Source organism: Bubalus kerabau, chromosome 1, assembly GCF_029407905.1.
Source record: "Bubalus kerabau isolate K-KA32 ecotype Philippines breed swamp buffalo chromosome 1, PCC_UOA_SB_1v2, whole genome shotgun sequence".
NCBI lineage: Eukaryota > Metazoa > Chordata > Mammalia > Artiodactyla > Bovidae > Bubalus > Bubalus kerabau.
This window is the reverse complement of record NC_073624.1, coordinates 97,537,733-97,556,640: the sequence shown is the minus strand read 5'-3', so window position 1 is coordinate 97,556,640 and position 18,908 is coordinate 97,537,733. Positions and strand designations below refer to the sequence as shown.

At 35.4% G+C, this 18,908-nt stretch overlaps 1 protein-coding gene across 7 annotated transcripts in view; it reads left to right on the top strand.

Moving 5' to 3' along the window:
• VEZT (vezatin, adherens junctions transmembrane protein) overlaps positions 1 to 18,908 on the top strand; it is a 71,254-nt gene that overhangs the window by 21,329 nt on the left and 31,017 nt on the right. For 2 of the 7 annotated variants that reach the window (XM_055585145.1, XM_055585136.1), the window contains exons 2-5: positions 6,250 to 6,384; positions 10,179 to 10,265; positions 15,357 to 15,532; positions 17,492 to 17,767. In XM_055585145.1, the coding sequence (XP_055441120.1) occupies positions 6,250 to 6,384; positions 10,179 to 10,265; positions 15,357 to 15,532; positions 17,492 to 17,767 (674 nt within the window). The remainder of the gene's footprint in view (positions 1 to 6,249; positions 6,385 to 10,178; positions 10,266 to 15,356; positions 15,533 to 17,491; positions 17,768 to 18,908) is intronic. The other 5 variants (XM_055585186.1, XM_055585180.1, XM_055585173.1 and 2 more) reach the window with 3 other exon arrangements.

Sequence of the window (18,908 nt, the reverse complement as noted above, 5' to 3'; positions counted from 1 at the left end):
AAATATCAGAGTTGGGGAATGGGGCCAAAATCTACTTACTTTGCTCCATAGGAATATACTGGGTTTTTGTATTTGTTTTAACTGTCTAAATCACATAGCTGAAAATTGCTTATCCCACAAACTTCACATTAGTTTTTGAAAAGTAAATATGAATAATTGACATGTAGTTAGCCATTTATTTGTACCTCTACTAAGACTGGTCACTTGAAATCTTGTTGCTAGAGAGTACTTTGTTATATTCTCTTTCAGTAGATAACTAAAAATACCAGTACCATTATATGGAAGTTTGTAAAGACTTGAGAATTCTTTTCTAAAATTTAATAAACTTATCTTTTTCCTAGATTAAAATAATAACTTGAATTTTTTCGATTTTTCTGCCATTTTCTTAAATCTTTTATACCAGACTCTGGAAAAACCTAGCATCTGACTTTTTAAAACTATTATAATGAACTTATACATAAGAAGAGTAATACAGTGAAAGTTCTGTGTGCCCATAACCCAACTTCAGCTTGAGCAGCTGTTAACATTTTGCCAAACTGTATGTATCTCATCTGTTCCTCTCCCACCCTCATCTTTCTTGGAGTATTTTAAAGCAAATCCCAGACATTCCTTAATTTCACCCATAAATGCTTCAGTATACATCTCTAACAGATAAGCACTCTCTCTGTTTTTTAATGCTAACTCCGATGCAATTATCTAAAAAATTAATAATTCCCTAGTATCATCTAATACCTATGTTTGGATTGCCTCAGGTATCTCAGAAATGTCTTCTTACAATCAAACCAGGATCCTAACATCCATCCATCACATTTGGGTGATATGTCCCTTTAGTCTTTAGTAGTTTTCTTTACCTCCTCTACCTTTATTGTATCATTTTTTTGTTGCTGAAGAAACTGGGTGATTTAATCTGTAGAATTTCCATCCTGTAGACTTGACTGATTACATAGGGTAAAATGGCATTTGAGTTAGCACAAGATTCTGCATTTTAATGTACCACTTTTCTGTCTTGTTTCCCAAAGAATGTCATGAGTTTTGTTTTACCACCTGAACAAGTTTAAGAACCTCATGGCATTCTTTGTACTTCAGGAAACTGAGACCAAGAGAGGATTTTCCTGAAACCATCAACTTAATTGGAAAGTATCGAGTGTACCATAGTTTTATAAGAAGTGTCATAGAATGAAACTTTCTTAGCAAAGACCTCAACCTGTTTTGTTTTCTCACCTGTGCATACATATTACCTGCCACACGGGGGGATTTTTAGTATTTATTATTATGAGTTGTCTAATTCTGCTGGATTTGGCCTCTTCTTCCCTTTCTGGGCTAGAACCTGAAAGATTACAACTTGCTCTACCTGTAAGGGTTTAAAGCGGTTTAAAAGAGAAAACATATTAATAAGAGCATTTTACACATCACCTCCATTTCTGCACAGTTAATCTTTTAAAATGCAAATCAGCAGTAACAGTACTGGCACTTCTGTGGAATGCACCATAAATCATGGAGAAAATAATTTGTTAAATGAGTTGTTCAAACTTTATATATCCATTGGCATGGGATCTCCTGTTTTGCAGAGAGCATGAAATGCAGGTAATCTGGGACTTAAAGAATCATTTTATTGCAGTGCTAGCAAAAATATTGGGATTTCCTGTCTTATTTTATGTTTACTTTCTTACAAGAGTATATTTTAGCCATCAGAACAATCTTAGCACAACCAAAGACTTGTGGCATTTTTGCATTTAGCAAAATTCTTTCTGGTGCTATGATGTGTGTTTTCTGTCAGCTAAAATTTACAGGAATAGTGAACCACAAGGATTTCCTGAGGAGAAGCTCCCACATGCTGTGTCTGGGATTTCTCATATTTCTTTTGGCAGCAGTAACATTCTCCAGTACTACAAAATTGTAGTTTGAATCCAGTGCTAATAATTTCTCTTCAAGAAAACAACTGAAACATTTTGATTCTATTCCCTTGAACCAAGGGAAAAAGTTATAACAAGGAAAATTATTTATCACCACCTACTTTGCCTTACCCTCCACACACATACAAAAAGTCCCTTTCTAAAGCTGAATCAACCTATAATAATACTCATTGTATGAATCACAGAAATTTATGTGTATTTGTTTTTAAGCCTAATAGTCCCGAACCTCCAAATATAGTGGCTAAGGCTGTTGCAGTATGGAGCTTCACCTTGTTGTAAAAGAAAAAGTAATTTGTTTTATATTGGGTGATCAAGTTTTATACTGACATTATTTGCTTCTATTATTCTCATTCTCTCTTGCATGTACAAAATATGAAAAGCTCACCAATATGGTTTCATATTTCATGTTAAACCTTTTCAAAATTATCACTTGTAGAGTTTGATATGGCTGTTTTTTGATAATACAGTTATCAGAGAAGACTTGAAATACTCCTCCCTTTCCAACTGCATATGTGTTTATGGTCTGATTTTCTTTATATACTTCATCCAAAATAAAAAATTGCAGCTGATTCAGTGCAGAAACAGATATAAGAATCCACCCACTTCCTCCTGTTATGCCAGACTTTAATAAGAGATTTGCAAAAATATAAAACAATCTACTTTTCTCAATACATTTATTTCATTGTGAAAAAAATTTCATTAAAATCATGTTGTTAAAATGTTTTAATTGTTTCCATGACTATTATAATAGGTTTATTGTTATTTTAAGTAAGTTGATAAATATTTTAATTATTTAGTTTTAAGTTTCTAATATGATAAATATTGTTAGGCATCCAGATAAACAAAAGCTCTTTGGGACCTTTAATAATTTTTAAGACTAGAAAGGAGTCTCGAGACGAAGAATTTTTGAAAATCACTGGTCTTGATTTGGCTATCTGAGATCTTTCAGTTAGTGTGTAGATGATATTTGGTAGTTCAGAGAGAAAGATAATTTTATCTGCCAAAACAGTTTTTAAATTAATATAAAATAATTACTAAAAATCCCTTTGCATTCTTAAAATTTGTCTTACAAGGTCTGTCTTGGTCAGTTCATCTTGGCTGATGTTCAGTTTGTTAGCCAAAGGATGTTTGTTTTTCATTTGTGTGTTATCATTGGTTAAATTTTAAATTTTCTTTTGGCTCAAAGGTTATTGAGTCATAAAAGTGCAAATAAAACAGTAAAATAAATGCTACAATGCAGAATGCTATCATAAATATAATCAATAAAGCTTTAGTGTTCATATAGTCTGTTTATATGTGTTAGAAGGTGATATGATTTGCATTAACAGCCAAAAAGAGAGAAGAACAAACATGAAATATGACAGTGACTGGAATTAACATTTTACTAAACCTGCTTTACCTTCATCCCCTGTCTCCAGAGGTGACAGAGGTCTTCAAGGTCTCTGAAATTTTGCCAAAAACTTAGTTACATAGTCATGAGACAAAGCAGTGATGGGCTTGGCAAGCCAGAATTTACTAAACAATTAGTAGTTGATGTTTTGTGAAATATGAAATAGTGGTTCAGACTGTGGTTATCCGAACTGAGGGTGTATGCTTTTAGTTAATGTGCAAACAAAAAGGGAAAACAGTATTTATTGTATCTCTTCTGTGTAATCACTTTTTAAAAATCTGTTACAGATACTCCATTTTGTTATTTTGTGAGCTGTGACATAAGCTGGAAAAGGAAGGGACATTGAAGTCAGTGCTGGACATAGCGTCAGCTAGTTTGCTGTAAGGTAGGGCCTTACAGTTGAATAAAAAGAAGTTTGGCCCGGTCCCCACCCACTAAGCCCCTTCCCAGAGAACAGTTAGCAGTCAAAAGTGTGCCTCATGATCTTGATTGAGTAGGGAGTCGTCGGTAAACTCTGGGCCAATTTGTACTCCTTCGGTGCCTATTTTTATATGGCTGGTGAACAAAGAATGGTTTTTACATTTTTAATGGTTGGGAAAAATATCAAAAGAATGTTATTTTGTGACACGTGAAAACTAAGAAGTTCACTATTTCCATAAATAAGGTTTTATCGGAACATAACCACATTCATCGGTCTGTGTATCGTCTGTGGCTGCTTTCACACTACAGCATTCTTGATTAGTTGCGACAGAGACCATATGGCCTGCAGAGCCTAAAATGTTTACTATCTGGCCTTTACAAAAGAAGTTTGATGACCCTTGAATTAGAATAACTCCACTTTGATCCATCTTATTTATTGTTCTTCCCCATGGGAATTCGTTTGAAGAAAGGATTCTACTGTCTTAAAAACAAGTTTGGGTTTTGTTTTGTTTTTAAATATGTAAACTTTTCTAAAGGTCAGCCCAAAAGAACTAGTATTCTTGTTCTTTTGCCATTCTAGGGGCAGAGCAAGGTGGGATTCACAGTTCAGTTTGAAAATACAGGTTGAGTAACTCAAGGCAATATTTGAAAAAACATTATGGGTAATAGATTAACCATTTCTGCCACTAGAGATTTTAAGTCTGATTTAGGGATGAGACTGTAAGTTCTTTCTCCTTATTTTTAAATGCTTTGCCTATTTTTCTCAAAGGAGAGATTAAACATAGCTTCAAAGGAAGGCATTCATCTTCTTATTCTCTCAAATTAATAGCCAGTGAATTGCTACCAGTCCAGCAAATTCCCACTCTTCCTCATTTTTCCAAATTCAAAGATATATTCCCTTAAAGTATTGGTCTCATTCAGCTGCCTCTCCTCTGTTTCCATATCAACCAGTACATTCTTGTAATTATTCATTTACTTCATGTCTATGTACTAAACTGTACATAAGCTTCTTTGGTGTCTTCTTTTCTAAACACAGGAGGCTGTTTGTAACTTTAGGTAATATAGCACAATATTTCAGAGCATTAGCTTTGGAGTGAGATCTATCCTGCTTTCTCTAGGTGAGTGAGTCTTTCCTCATCTATGAAACGGGAATAACAGTAGTAATGATGATGGTAAAGCATTTATCTAGAATTGTCCCATGGATTTTCATTCAATAGTGATGAGGATGTTTCTGTTTGTTCTATTCCATAACCTGCATTTGGCACATAGCTTATATAAAGTTGAGGTGTAGATTGAACAATTACTGTGTGCTAGGGACTACTCTGGAGAAGGCAATGGCACCCCACTCCAGTACTCTTGCCTGGAAAATCCCATGGACGGAGGACCTGGTGGGCTGCAGTCCATGGGGTCGCGAAGAGTTGGACACGACTGAGCGACTTCACTTTCACTTTTCACTTTCATGCGTTGGAGAAGGAAATGGCAACCCACTCCAGTGTTCTTGCCTGGAGAATCCCAGGGACGGGGGAGCCTGATGGGCTGCCGTCCATGGGATCGCACAGAGTCGGACATGACTGAAGCGACTTAGCAGCAGCAGCAGCAGCAGGGACTACTCCAAATGCTTTATATTTATTTAGTCCTAGAACCCCATGGTTTATGTATTAATTATTATACCTATTTTTAGATTAGACAGCCCAAGCATAGAAAGATTATAAATCGCCATGGGTTACCAAGCTGGTAGGAGGCAGTGTTGGGATCTAAATCCAAATAGTCTGGCTCCACAGTTTTTGTTCTTAACCTGCACTGTCTCTTATTTGCCATATGCTTGTATGTAAGCTTATTTTGGTAACTTTTTTGGTGTTTTAAGTTTGTTTTCAGTGCTGACAAATGATATATAATATTCATCTGTGCCTGATTGACTTAATCAGTATGATTGTATGATAAATTTATAATTGATACAGTATAATCATTGCTCCTTGGCTTCAAGTAATAACTATTTTTCACTGTGAGTCCTTTTTGGAGCTATATTTAGCCAGGATTAGCTATTTTGAAGCGATTTATTCTAATACTACAAAAATTTGGACAAAAATGGCTTAAATCTATTTATACTCCTAAATTCATTTTTTCTTGCTGGCACTCAAAGAATGTCTGTTTTATTTAGTTTTTCCTTTGAGTTTTAACCCTGCTGAATTGTTTGTTGATTTTTTTTTTCTTTTGATGTTAAGTAGCATTGTGTAAATAATTCAGTTTGGGCATACTTGTCATAATGTTGAATTTGGTCTCTAAAACTTTTGAAATAATTGACCTTTGAAATATAGGGGGGTTGAGGCACCACCCGCGTATAACCGCACAGGCAGCCCTCCCAACACTCAGTTCCTCTCCCTGGGCTTCAGCCACCCTTCCATATGCAGTGCTGTAGTGTGTACTTATTTTTGAAAATCATCAAAGTGGAGCCCTGTCGTTCAAACCCATGTTGTTAAAAGGTCAACTGTAGTAATGATCTTGAAATTTATTTTATATCTCTTTCAGAACTCTCCACTCTACCAGTACTTACAGGATCTGGGGCACACAGACTTTGAAGTATGTTCTTCTCTGTCACCAAAAGCAGAAAAAAGCGCAGTGACAGAGGGACAGCAGAAGCCTCCTGTGAGAGCCCTGCCAAAAGTAAGAAGGCGTCTTCATTCTCTGTGACTCAGTCTTTTGTCGTTTACTGATTATTTAAATTGCCTTTATCCTTATCCTTACCAAAAAACACCTTATTGGCACCTCCATGTTCTTCCCCTGCACTGGTTAAGACTTTAATTTTTATTTCATCAGTGGTATGTATCTGTTCAGATAAACATGAATCCTTGGTATTTTGGACTATCTCATGGGTAATTTGTATAATGAATTGAAATTAATATGATTGAGGATCAAAATATATTGCTTATTTAAATATTGAAGTTACTTAGAGTAAACCAGGAAAAAAAAACAAAAAGATAAAAATTAATACCTAATGGGAGCCCAACTATAGGATCCTACAATAACTAGAATTTTTTTCTTTAGATTTTTTTTTAAGAGAAAGCAAATTAATATTTAATAAATTATTTCAAAGATATATAATAGAGTAAGTATATTTACCTCAATTTCTGCTACCCTTTATATCTGCAGTATCATATATTTTTATATAGTATTTCGTAATTGATATACAGCATTGGGAGGCTGAGGTACTAGAAGAAGCCACCAATAATTAGGTTCACTAAATTGATTTGTGCTCTATTATTGTATTTACTAAAATAAGAAAATATTCCAGTACATTTCAGTTTTAACAAAAAGAATTCTAACAGAAAAAAATATAACCAGATTACCTCATTTCTTGAGCATTCTAGTTTAATCAGTGTTTTAATATAGGAGTCAGTTACTTTTGGGAGGAAGATTTTAAAGTTTTCAGTTAATCATTTACTCTGTAAGATAGAAAGGGAAGGGTCTTTCCTTTTGTTCTTAGGAAAAAACTCTAAAGTGTGAAGACCAAGCTGGACCAAAAGGCAACAGCAGAGTAAACACCAGGGAAGCGGTGTTTTTTTAGCTAACTCTCACGAGGAAGGCGTTAAGGGAGGGGAGCGCACAGGCCAGAACCAGTGCTGAGAGTCCTCCCTGCCTAAGTCCTTTCTTCTCCTTGTTCCTTTCAAATACAAGCACCTCCGGGGAAAGTTTTAAAAGTAAAACCTAAAGATATATCTAAAAGATTATTCATAGATTAAAATTTGAATTTGAGATTACTTGGCAACAAAAGACAAAGGATGGGTCAAGGGATAGTGTTGGGGCTGGAGATGGACATTGACCTCGTGTGTGTGTGTGTGTGTGTGTGTGTGTGTGTGTGTGTAAACTTGGGTTTTATAAGTGTTTAATTCTTTTCACTTATGACAATATTTTTACATTTAGAAATATTGTTATTAGTTTATAAATAAATAAGAGTTTAAAGTTCATCCTCTCAGAAATTGAGGAGCAGTTAAAAGCATAGCCAGAAGGTGTTTTTCAAAATTACCACATATCCAGAAAGTTCGTTTAATCTTCATGTTATACATTTCAACTGCATAAGGTACATCTCTCTAAAATGAATTTTTTCTATATAAATCTGGGGCAGCTAAATTTTAAAAAGATTTCTTGTTCCTTTTTAGGGGATATATTTTTAGAATTGCCCCCCAGATTCTGTTCAAGTGATGAAGTTTCAGTTATTTCCTTTGGAAAGCAAATTTTCTGTATGAGTTCATGATGAAACAGTCATCATTTTTAGACTTTTTTTTTAGAAAATGTGATTGTTAGATACTGAGTATTCTATATTGGTATTCTCATCATGAATATTCATTCTCTGTATATTTTTCTGGTTTCTTTTCCTGAGATTATTCTTAAACATTCCTTCCGTAAAGTTTTAGCATCAGTCCTCTGCTTGGTCTCTTTTTTTCTGAGCTATCTCATCTACTTTCTTGCCCTCACTGGCGTTTTTTGTCTATTCTCCATTTTCACTGAGTTCCAGATACTTGTTAGACATTTCCATCTGCCTGTGCTCCACGAAACTCATATTCAACATCCCTAAAGCAGAGCTTTTTTTCTCAGCACCCCTGAAACAAAATATTTTTCTGTATTCCCAAATTACTACCCTCTCAATTTATCTTACAGTTTCCCCCACTCTAACATTGATTTGGTCAGTAAGTGACTTCAACTTCTTTCTAAAATCTAATCCTTAGTTACTGCTGTTTTTACTATCCTAGTGCAAGCTTTTATCATTATTTAGCCGGACTATTATGTACCCTCCTAATCATGCTTCTTGGCTACACTCATTCCTTGATAGTACAGCCACTGCTCTGTTTGCCAGTTATTTTTCTAACATGCAAATTTTTATTGTTTTGCTTCCTTTTATTAACCTTCCATGACTCCTCATAGTCTATAGGATAAATTCAAAACTATTAAGACCACAATCTTTTAAAATCTATCTCAGTGTACCTTTTAAACTTCATTGCTCTTCTGTTCTTCCCTTGGCTCTTTGCTGGCCCAAACTCTTACCTGCCACTGTCTGCATGACAGATGCTTCCATGGCTCCCTCCTGTACTCATCCTTGTCCCTTGCCTGGGCTTAGCTCCAGTGTTAGTTCCTCTTGACCTCCTTCCTCCTACACTTCTCCAGATTTTACATTGTGAAAGAAAGTGTGAAAGTCGCTCAGTCGTGGCTGACTCTTTGTGACCCCATGAACTATACAGTTCATGGAATTTTCTAGGCCAGAATACTGGAGTGGGTAGCCTTTCCCTTGCTACAGGGGATCTTCCCAACCCAGGGATTGAAACCAGGTCTCCTGCATTACAGAATCTTGTACTGCAGATTCTTTACCAGCTGAGCAACAAGGGAAGCCCAAGAACACTGGAGCAGGTAGCCTATCCCTTCTCCAGCAGATCTTCCCGACCCAGGAATTGAACTAGGATCTCCTGCATTGCAGATGGATTCTTTACCAACTGAGCTATCAGGGAAGCCCAGATTTTACATTAGTTTGTAACTATTTGTACTGTCTCTTCTAAGTTCTTGAAAACAGCAGTTATGTTTATATTCATCTTTGTTCCCGTAACCCTTTTTCAGTACCTGGAATATTATAGTCACTCAGTGAATGTAAACTCCATTTACTGGCCTGCTCAGGAAATGAGCTAATAAGGTAAACTGAATTTTTGATTGATTCAATAATATAACACATTTCAATATGAGACAGTTATTCTAAAATTGTTAAAATAAATTTCTGCTTTAATATTGTAGAATGAAATGTTCTTAATATTCGAGAACTTGGAGCACTTGGTTTTCGTTTTGAAATACCCATATCATCATCATGTTGACATAGGTAGTATTAATACATAGTGTACCCAAGATAAGGTTTCCAGGTCTCATTCCAGACTCACTGAATCTGAACGTTTAGTTGGGGGGCCTGGGAGTATGTTCCTAGCTAAAATCTCCAGGTGATTCTGATACACGATTAAATTCGGGATCAAGAAGGAGACTGAGACATACTGGCAAAGCATATTATATAGCATATAATACAACCTGCTGCTGCTGCTGCTGCTAAGTCGCTTCAGTCGTGTCCGACTCTGTGCGACCCCAGAGACGGAAACCCACCAGGCTCCCCCGTAGGCAAGAACACTGGAGTGGGTTGCCATTTCCTTCTCCAGTGAATGAAAGTGAAAAGTGAAAGAAGTCGCTCAGTCGTGTCCGACTCTTAGTGACCCTATTGACTATAGCCTACCAGGCTCCTCCATCCATGGGATTTTCCAGGCAAGAGTACTGGAGTGGGGTGCCATTGCCTTCTCCGATAATACAACCTAGATGATTTTAACTTTCTTTTTCTGATTAAAAAAATGTGATTAATTAGAAGTAGGTTATTTGAAGTTTTTCTGATGTTTAGGTGTGGTTTAATAATCTTGCACAATGTCATTCATCTCCGTCAGCAAGGCATCCTGTTAAAAGTGGCTGAAACCATCAAGAGTTGGATTTTGGCTCAGTCCAGTAAGAATGATGACTTACTTCACAAGTTGGTAAGTGTTCACTTTACTTTTTGGTCACTTTTCAGGACTCCAGTTTCTTTTCCAATGAGAAAAATCAATGAATCCAAATTTGTTTTGCCATTGATTTGGGCAGTGACTAATTTTAATTAGAAATTCTGGGCTGTTCTCTAAAAGGAGATTATCCACTTCGTGAAGTGTTAAAAAAGTTTGTATCACCTAAGGAAAAAGAAAAGGGAGATTCTTCAGTAACTGGGTATCTTTGCATATGTACTCAGTAGTATTTCATAGATCTTCTAAGAAGTTGTTAGCTACTGAGAATAGGATATTCTGATGGTTATTGAAGACCTATTTGTTAGATTATTCATGTCCTGCTGCCATCTTCCTCCACTGACAGGTATTCCTCTCAGTGAGTTAGAAAATAGATTCATTAGTGGGATCTTCCCTCTTTTCATTAGGAACTTGATTGTCTCCACAGCCTTTGATTACAAAGTTTGGGCAAAATCAAGAGTGTGGTTCCTCCCTAATTTATTTATCATTCATTTACCATTCTCTGTGCTGTGTGCTTAGTCACTCAGTTGCATCTGACTCTTTGCTACCCCATGGACAGAGGAGCCTGGCGGGCTACAGTCCATGGGGATTCTCCAGGCAAGAATACTGGAGTGGGTTGTCATGCCCTCCTCCAGGGGATCTTCCAAACCCAGGAATCAAACTCAGGTCTCCTGCATTGCAGGCAGACTCTTTACCGTCTGAGCCACCAGGAAAGCCCACCATTCTCTGACAACTTCTTGTATAAAATTTAGTCTTCTGGGATTGATAAATCAGAGAATTTCCCAAAGACTTGCTTAATCTCTGAGCCCCAAGGAGTGCCTCAACGTTTTTACATCCTAATATTAATAACAGGTAGTATAGTTTAAAAAAATAAAATTCTCTCACAAGTAAGCACATTTCAGAATCTTCTGCTGGCCTATGACCTTAAGATGATAATTTAATTATTATTCTTGTAAATTATCATTTGATAAGGGATGTTTACAAAGTGCTTTCACATTTTGATTTGGTAATTTAAACACTATATAAGGTTCAGTATTTGGAAAGCCTGAGGTTCAGATATTTCAGTTTGGTTAAGAATACTCATTAAGAGAGTTGTTCAAAAATATTCAGCTAGAAAGTGAGTCAGAATTTGAACTCACGTCTCCTGGTTTCAAAGCCCAGGCTCTTTCCGTTATAGTGTACCACGTCTCTAGTTTGTGTGTTGTCTTTACTGACTAAAATTACCTTTTTAGCAATCCATTTGGGCAGGTTCTCTGTTTAGGGTTCATCTCCGTAGGTGTTTTGAGAAGGTCAATGAAGTATCTTTTCATCTATGTAGAATATCGTCTCTATCCAGGTGGAGCCATCTTCATTCTTCAGTGATACTAGAACTGTGGTAAGGTATGTGCTTGGTCTCTTCAGTCTTGTCTGAATCTTTGCGACCTCCTGGACTGTAGCCCACCAGGCTCCTCTGTCCATGGGGTTCTCCCGGTAAGAATTCTGGAGTGGGTTGCTATGGCCTCCTCCAGGGGATCTTCCCTACCCCTGGATCGAACCCACGTCTCCTGCACTGCAGGCAGATTCTTTACATGGTTCATTCTTTGCTGAGCCATGAGGGAAGCCCCGTGGTAAGGTATATGGGTGCATATACATTTTTCTTGGTTTAATCATAGTGTGCATAGTCCTGATCTTTTCATTTTTGGATCTTTGTCACTGACCACATGCTTCATCTCATGTTTCACTTTAAAGTGCCAGCTTTTGTATGCATCTCTTTTGTGCCTAGATTATGGAGAATTTTAGGAAGTGCATACAATAGAATAAGGAATTGCCCAGTTGGCATGTGGCATGAAGTTGCTTGACTTTTTTCTCTTGATTATAAAGTATTTACAATTTTGTTAGCTATACAGATATTGAGTGAGTCCCTCTTTCCTTTAATAAAGATACTGGCAATTGCTCCATGATATCTGAACATTTTATTATTGTTCATTTTCATTAAGGTAGTACTTTTCTTCTTAAAGATTAAAAAAAATTTATAGCGACTATGATACTAGTGGTATTGGCACTCTCTAAGCACTTTGTCGCCTGTAAAGTGCTTGCCCAGAGGTTATCTCACCTGATCCTCAGCAGCTCAATTAAATAGCACTATATATTTGAAAGTGTGTAAGATCATTGAAGTATATTGACACATGAATATGTTTTCTTCATCCCTAAGGGCCACAATAGAAATCTCTTTATTCTTTAGCAGTGCTTCTCATACTCTTCATTCCATCCAGGCAGTATTCTTCCTAAGTTACCTTCTCATGCTGTTTCCCTGTTTAATTTCTAAAAAGATACCTACTGCCTACCAAGTCAAGTCCAGTTCATCACTTTGACTGGCATGAAAGTGTTTGCATAATTTGGCCTTAATCTGCCTTTCCAGTTTTATGCACCAATATTTCATCAGCCCAGTATAGTCTTCCTTTTTGTTTATTCCTTGCCTAGTCTCTCTATATGTACTATTATACTGTGAATTGTGTTCCATTTTTCTATGATTGGAATCTTTTCAATAAGCAGTTCTAGCTCTTCCTCAGGACCTTTCTCAGAAACTACAGCCTGTTGGATCTCTTTTCTACAACAACCTTGTAATAATTATGTGTGCTATGTACTGTAAGTTTTTATATTATACATGCTGTTCTTTATTGTACTTTTAAGTATTTCATATGTACTAACAACACTAACAGCTAACACTTACATAGTGCTTACTGTGCACCGGGTACTCTTAGCGGTTTATAAATACTGACTTATTTAATCCTTACAGCAACCCTATGAAGTGGATACTATTATTGTCCTCTTTGCAGATGAGGAAACTGAACAGAAAAATTAACTTACTTAAGTTGTGGGACCAGGCTATAAACCCAGGCACTAAGTCTTGACACTAAGACTTGTTGAGGGTAAGCCAAAGTTCACGTAGTACCCTTCCCCCCAGCACAGAGCACCAGTACTGTCAGTACTACCTACCTACAGATCACAGTGGTTAGGGGGAAGCTTTATCCCCAAACCAGATCTGGTGCCAAGGAGTGGTGTTGAAGAAAGGGAGTTCCTGATGAAGCAGCAGGCCCATAAGAGAGCCTGTGTAGAGGAATAGCTCCCGTCTATGTTAATAGCTTCCCCCTCTCTGTTAGTGTTGGCCTTCATTTAATTAGGCTTCTTTTAAACTTACCCATATATAAGTACATAGAAGTCTCATAAAAGGCCTGCTTTCAAGTTTTTGTAGCAAAAGTTTTATTTTTAATATTTACATCTGAATATGGTCCTATCTGATGGGGGAATTGAAACCAAATTATAAGGCATACATGAAGATTTATTTCAAAGATTATTTGAAAAGCTACCCTGCCCCACCCACTGCCCTCCCTGCCTCCCATTGCCCACCTGCTGTTGATATTCTGCAGCCCCTGTCCCCCTTCCCACCCTCAACAGTAGTATAAAGTAAGTCGTGCTGTTCTCTGTTTATGAAAGTGGGATGGAACGTCAAAAAATTGAGTAGTTCCTAATGTTAGGATTATAAACAAGAGGAAGCAGTAATTCAAACATGAGCCATAAAAGTGCTGCAGAGGTATGTCCAGGGTATATCAGTAGATGGTAGAATCCATATCAGCTAAACATAAGATCAGCATTCCACTGAGATTCTTTTTTATTATTGTTATTGATAAGAAATATATCCAAATAGGCTTCATATTAAAAACATTCTTCTCTAAAAGTGATGTGTACAACCCATGATCAAGAGGATATGTACTTGTAGTATGTGGATCACTGCCTTCTTGCTTAAGTCCTCATGATGAGCTCGGGCTACAGTCTGTGGTGTGGGAATGATTAACTAAGAAGAGGAAACCGTAGACCTAACTGATTTTACTTTGATTGCTACAGGTCTTGTCCATTGAAAGTTCTCTTTTATTTTTTATCATACAACAGATCATTCTATTCTTGAATCGGATGCAAAATAAAAATTTAAATTTTCTGATAGAGAAGACTATATTCAGGGAAGCAGAATCAACTAACTACCAAAGACATATGATTTAAAATCAGAATTCTGGAAAGTTACTTGGTTTCTTTGGGCTTCATTTTTTCCTCTATAGAATGGACAGAAAATGATAACGTACATGACAGGGTTACTGTGAGAACTGCTCTAACACTGCTGCTTCATCTCTCCTCTCTCCACCAGGTATACCCTGCCCAAAACTAATATTGGTCACTTACAGGTCCCCAAACTAGAAGAGGCTTGCTTTCATTCTGTCTCATCCCATTCTTCCAACTCTTTCATCTGGTCAGTTCTTGTGTATTCTTTAAAACTAAGCTTAGGCTCTTTTACTTTCTCTTTGTTGCTGGTTTATTCCCTCAATGCCGTTTTCATAATAACTTAGTTATACCTCGTCACACTTGTCTGCACTTTATATTGTAACTGCTTACCTTTCAGCCCTCTCCTTTAAACTCTGAACTCTCTAAGAGTAAAGACTTGTATGTCTTGTTTATTTTTTTGTGTTTTTGGTGTCAAGCATGTTGCCTGGTATGTTATGAGATATTGATAGATGGATAAAAGGGAAAGAGGGAGGAAAAAATGAGCTAGTATATGTGAAAGCATTTTGTAAACTATAAAATGCTATGCACACATTAGGGCCATTTTGTATTATATTCCTTAATGATGTATTTTTTTAATATTCGAATATATCATTTTTAGAAAGCCTTGATCCTGCTGTTATTCTTAGATGTTGGCTATATTGTTACAGTATCTAGGGACAGCATATCTGTTAGAGGATTATATTTTCCATGTTGTTTTGCAGCCGTTTAATTAATCAGGCTTAACAGGTTTATTAATCTGTAAAAAATACATATTTCACTCAATATGCGGCTCGATGATGTCTACTTCTGTTTTTTTTTTGTTTGTTTCATATTTACTGTAAAAATATAACCCTGTACATCATACTGAAAATTGACTATTGTTTCTTCTTGTAGTCTATACTGAAAATAAACACCTCTAATTTTATTAACATGGTAGGAGCTTAATATTTAATACAAAATTATGTGTGTATTAATACCTCTCTTTGGTCTTTCAATGGCAAGGATATTGGATTCCGACTTGATTCACTCCATACTATCCTGCAACAGGAAGTCCTGTTACAAGAGGATGTGGAGCTGATTGAGCTGCTTGATCCCAGTATCCTGTCTGCAGGGCAACCTCAACAACAGGAAAATGGACACCTTCCAACACTTTGCTCCCTGGCAACCCCTAATATTTGGTACTGTCTAGAAAACATCTATCCTTTGTTTACATTTAGAGTATTAGCAGAGGATGTCTGTCATCATCCTCTCCATGATAAAGGCATTATAAACATTTTAGCATTGTAATTAGTATAATGATATGCCAGAGGTTTTTTTTTTAAAAAAGGATACCTTCTAACTAAATACTATTTAAAATGAAAGTGGGAAAAAACATCCAGTTTGACTACTATGTACTTGCAACTCAGTGTAATTAGTTCTGTGTATAACAGCCCAACTAGCAGGATTAACATATGCCAAAAAGGAATCTCTCATACACATGTGTGCATGAAGTCCTAGCCAGTTCTTCATGTTTCTTTACCTTTAATAGATTATATAATAATTATATTGTAGAGACACCCAGGAGAGTATGAGACATGGAGATAAACAGTCAATTCCTACTTTGTTAGGTGAGATGAGATCATAGGGAACATAGACAATTCAAATTGTCTTAAAACTTGTCAACCACTTGAAGTATTTGTGTTTAATGCACAAGTCCTGGGCCATCATCTATTAAAAAAGAAATATATATATGTATAGTAATAAGGAATTATATATTCAGAACTGTTAATATCCTCTTTCTATTAAAGTATGAGTTTATTAAATGAACTAAATTATTGCTCAAACTGTTCAAGTTATATGGGCAGTTACATTCATTGGCCTCAGTGTTCTGAATTTATCTGTCTTCCCTGTCATGTTGACAAATGCTTCATTTTGTAACAGGTAGTCTATGGGCTCGCACAGAGTCGAACACGACTGAAGTGACTTAGCAGCAGCAGCAGCAGCAGCCATGTATAGTGTTTTCCAAATGTGTAGTTACTCAGATACTGTCATGATGAAGTGTACAGCATCTTACCATTTAAAAATTTAAGAACTTAAGGAGCTGCTAAGGAATCATAGGTTTCAGAATTTTACAACTTTGTATTCCTTTGACCACAAAGGTGATTAAGCAAGTCTGAGGCCTATAAATCCTTTATAGATTTGCTATAAATATATAAAAGTATATGATAAGATTTTGCTATGATATTACCAGTATTGCCTAACAGCAAAGAATTCCAAGGGAGATTTTGGCAGGCAAATATTTATTAAATATTCTTATATGTTATTTTCTTTATAATTTGACTGTAACTATCTTCAAGTGTTAATGATGATGTTTCTTGGATATCCTTAGATATAACTCCCCTGTATTTGCCTTCTTATATTTAAACATTTTCATCAAAGCCTTCACTGCTTGATAGAAATTTATAGGTTTGTAATTGGACTAAATTTAAAAATATCATACGTCTTTTGATTTCACTTAAAGCAGTATAAAAGTACAAAGCTTGTCCATATTATGGTCTTCGGTAAATATGTATATTCCAGAATTGTAATGATAACTTAAAATTAGATGACTTTATTCAAAGCAATTACTTAAAGTATATATTATTTCTAATTGGAAAAATGCTTATAGTTTGTTGAGATATTATATGTTTTCACACAAATAATTAGAGTCTGATTTTGGGAAAAAAGACCTCATAATATCTCCAAATATGAAACATTTTTAGTTATTTTTTTAACTTTTATTTTTTGTATTGGAGTATAGCTGATAAGGTTTTTAGTATTAAAAACTAGTAAAAATTAAAGCTTTTTACCTTTATACTTGTAAAATCAGATTTTAAAATCTGGAATTGTTATTAGGTTAAAGAGTACATATCAGAAGACACCTATTTATATCTGTCACCTAAACTTATTAGCTTTAGACAGTGGTATCTAGCAACTAGATAGTGGTACTAGATATTTTTTAACTGTTTCATGTTATTTTTTTAAATGTCATATTTTATAAAGCCATAGTTTATAGAGAAGCTAGCATTTTATCTATTTTAGAAAACCTAAATTCTAACTAGAGAAACTCATCTTTCTCTGGACTGATAGATATCATTTTCTTGGTTTCTCTGTTCCAGGGATGTCTCAGTGGTATTTGCCTTCATTAGTTTGCTTGTTATGCTTCCCACTTGGTGGATTTTATCTTCCTGGCTGGTATGGGGAGTGATTCTATTTGTTTATCTGATCATAAGAGCTTTGCAATTATGGAGGACAGCAAAACTACAAGTAACTTTAAAAAAATACAGTGTCTATTTGGAAGATATAGCAACAGATAGCCGAGGTTTTACTAACCTTGTGAGAAAAGCTTTACGTCTCATTCAAGAAACTGAAGTCATTTCCAGAGGATTTACACTGTGAGTTCATTTTTCATTTTATTTTTTAAATAACTATTTTCTACTACCTAGTTAAATTAGAATATTTATTACCTATTTTCATTTCTGTGTTGTATTTACCGAAAAAAATAGGTTTCTCTTTAGTATTTATTAAAGTCTATTAACTACTAAGTGAAGAAATAAATACATTATATGATAGATTTAATAAGTAGTGTGAGTCTGTTTATTTACTTTGAGAAACCAAAGTGTTTTGAGAATCATGATTATTTCTCTGTGTTACCATGTGGTTATATGAGATAATATAGAGACCTTAATATTATATATATATATAAATATATTTATTTATTTATAATTTTTTATATATATATATAACTATTGCATGCAATAGTTATCCAATAAATATTTGTTTCCTTTACTCACCCCCAGATGCTCTCTTTACTCAGCTTACATGATAGATGATTTCACATAAATTCATTCTGAAAAATCTTGCCATGTATTAATAGTATTCTGTAGGTTAATATTATGGCACTGACACTCTCATATGCTCTCACTGATATTTAATACAGGAAATTAAATATTCACTAATCTAGCTGTAAGTGTACTAAGGTACCGGATAGACAGCCTATTTATTGTGTTATTAAAGGGAAAGCACCAGTTATGTTCCATATACTGTGCTAGACAATTTTGCATACAACTAAAGGCATACAATTATAAATGGTTGAGCAAATGTTCAAGTTCATTCCATCTGACTCTAAAATTTGGTTTCCTGTACACTGCCACCTAAATACTCATATATGACAGTTGTACTGTAGTGTTTTTAATAATTTATATAACCTTTGTAGCCTGTAGGTGGGAGGAAGTAAGTATATGGTAAAGAAAAAATGTTGCTCTTAATTAGTTATATATGGAAAATCATGAAAAGAGGTGGGCAGAAGAACTTTGGGTGGTCATTACTTTCTTCACTCTGCTGTGCTCTGGAGAAGAACCTAAATAATCTTGAATAAAAGCTGTATTTGGAACATCAGGAAATAGGAAAGTAGAAGAGTCTTCAGTAGTCATCTCGTTCTTCACTCTGTTGTGTTTTGGAATAGTGTTTACAACTTCTGAGACATGAGAGAGGTTTTATAACTTCTCTTTCTGCTCAGTTCAAAATGTAACAGCC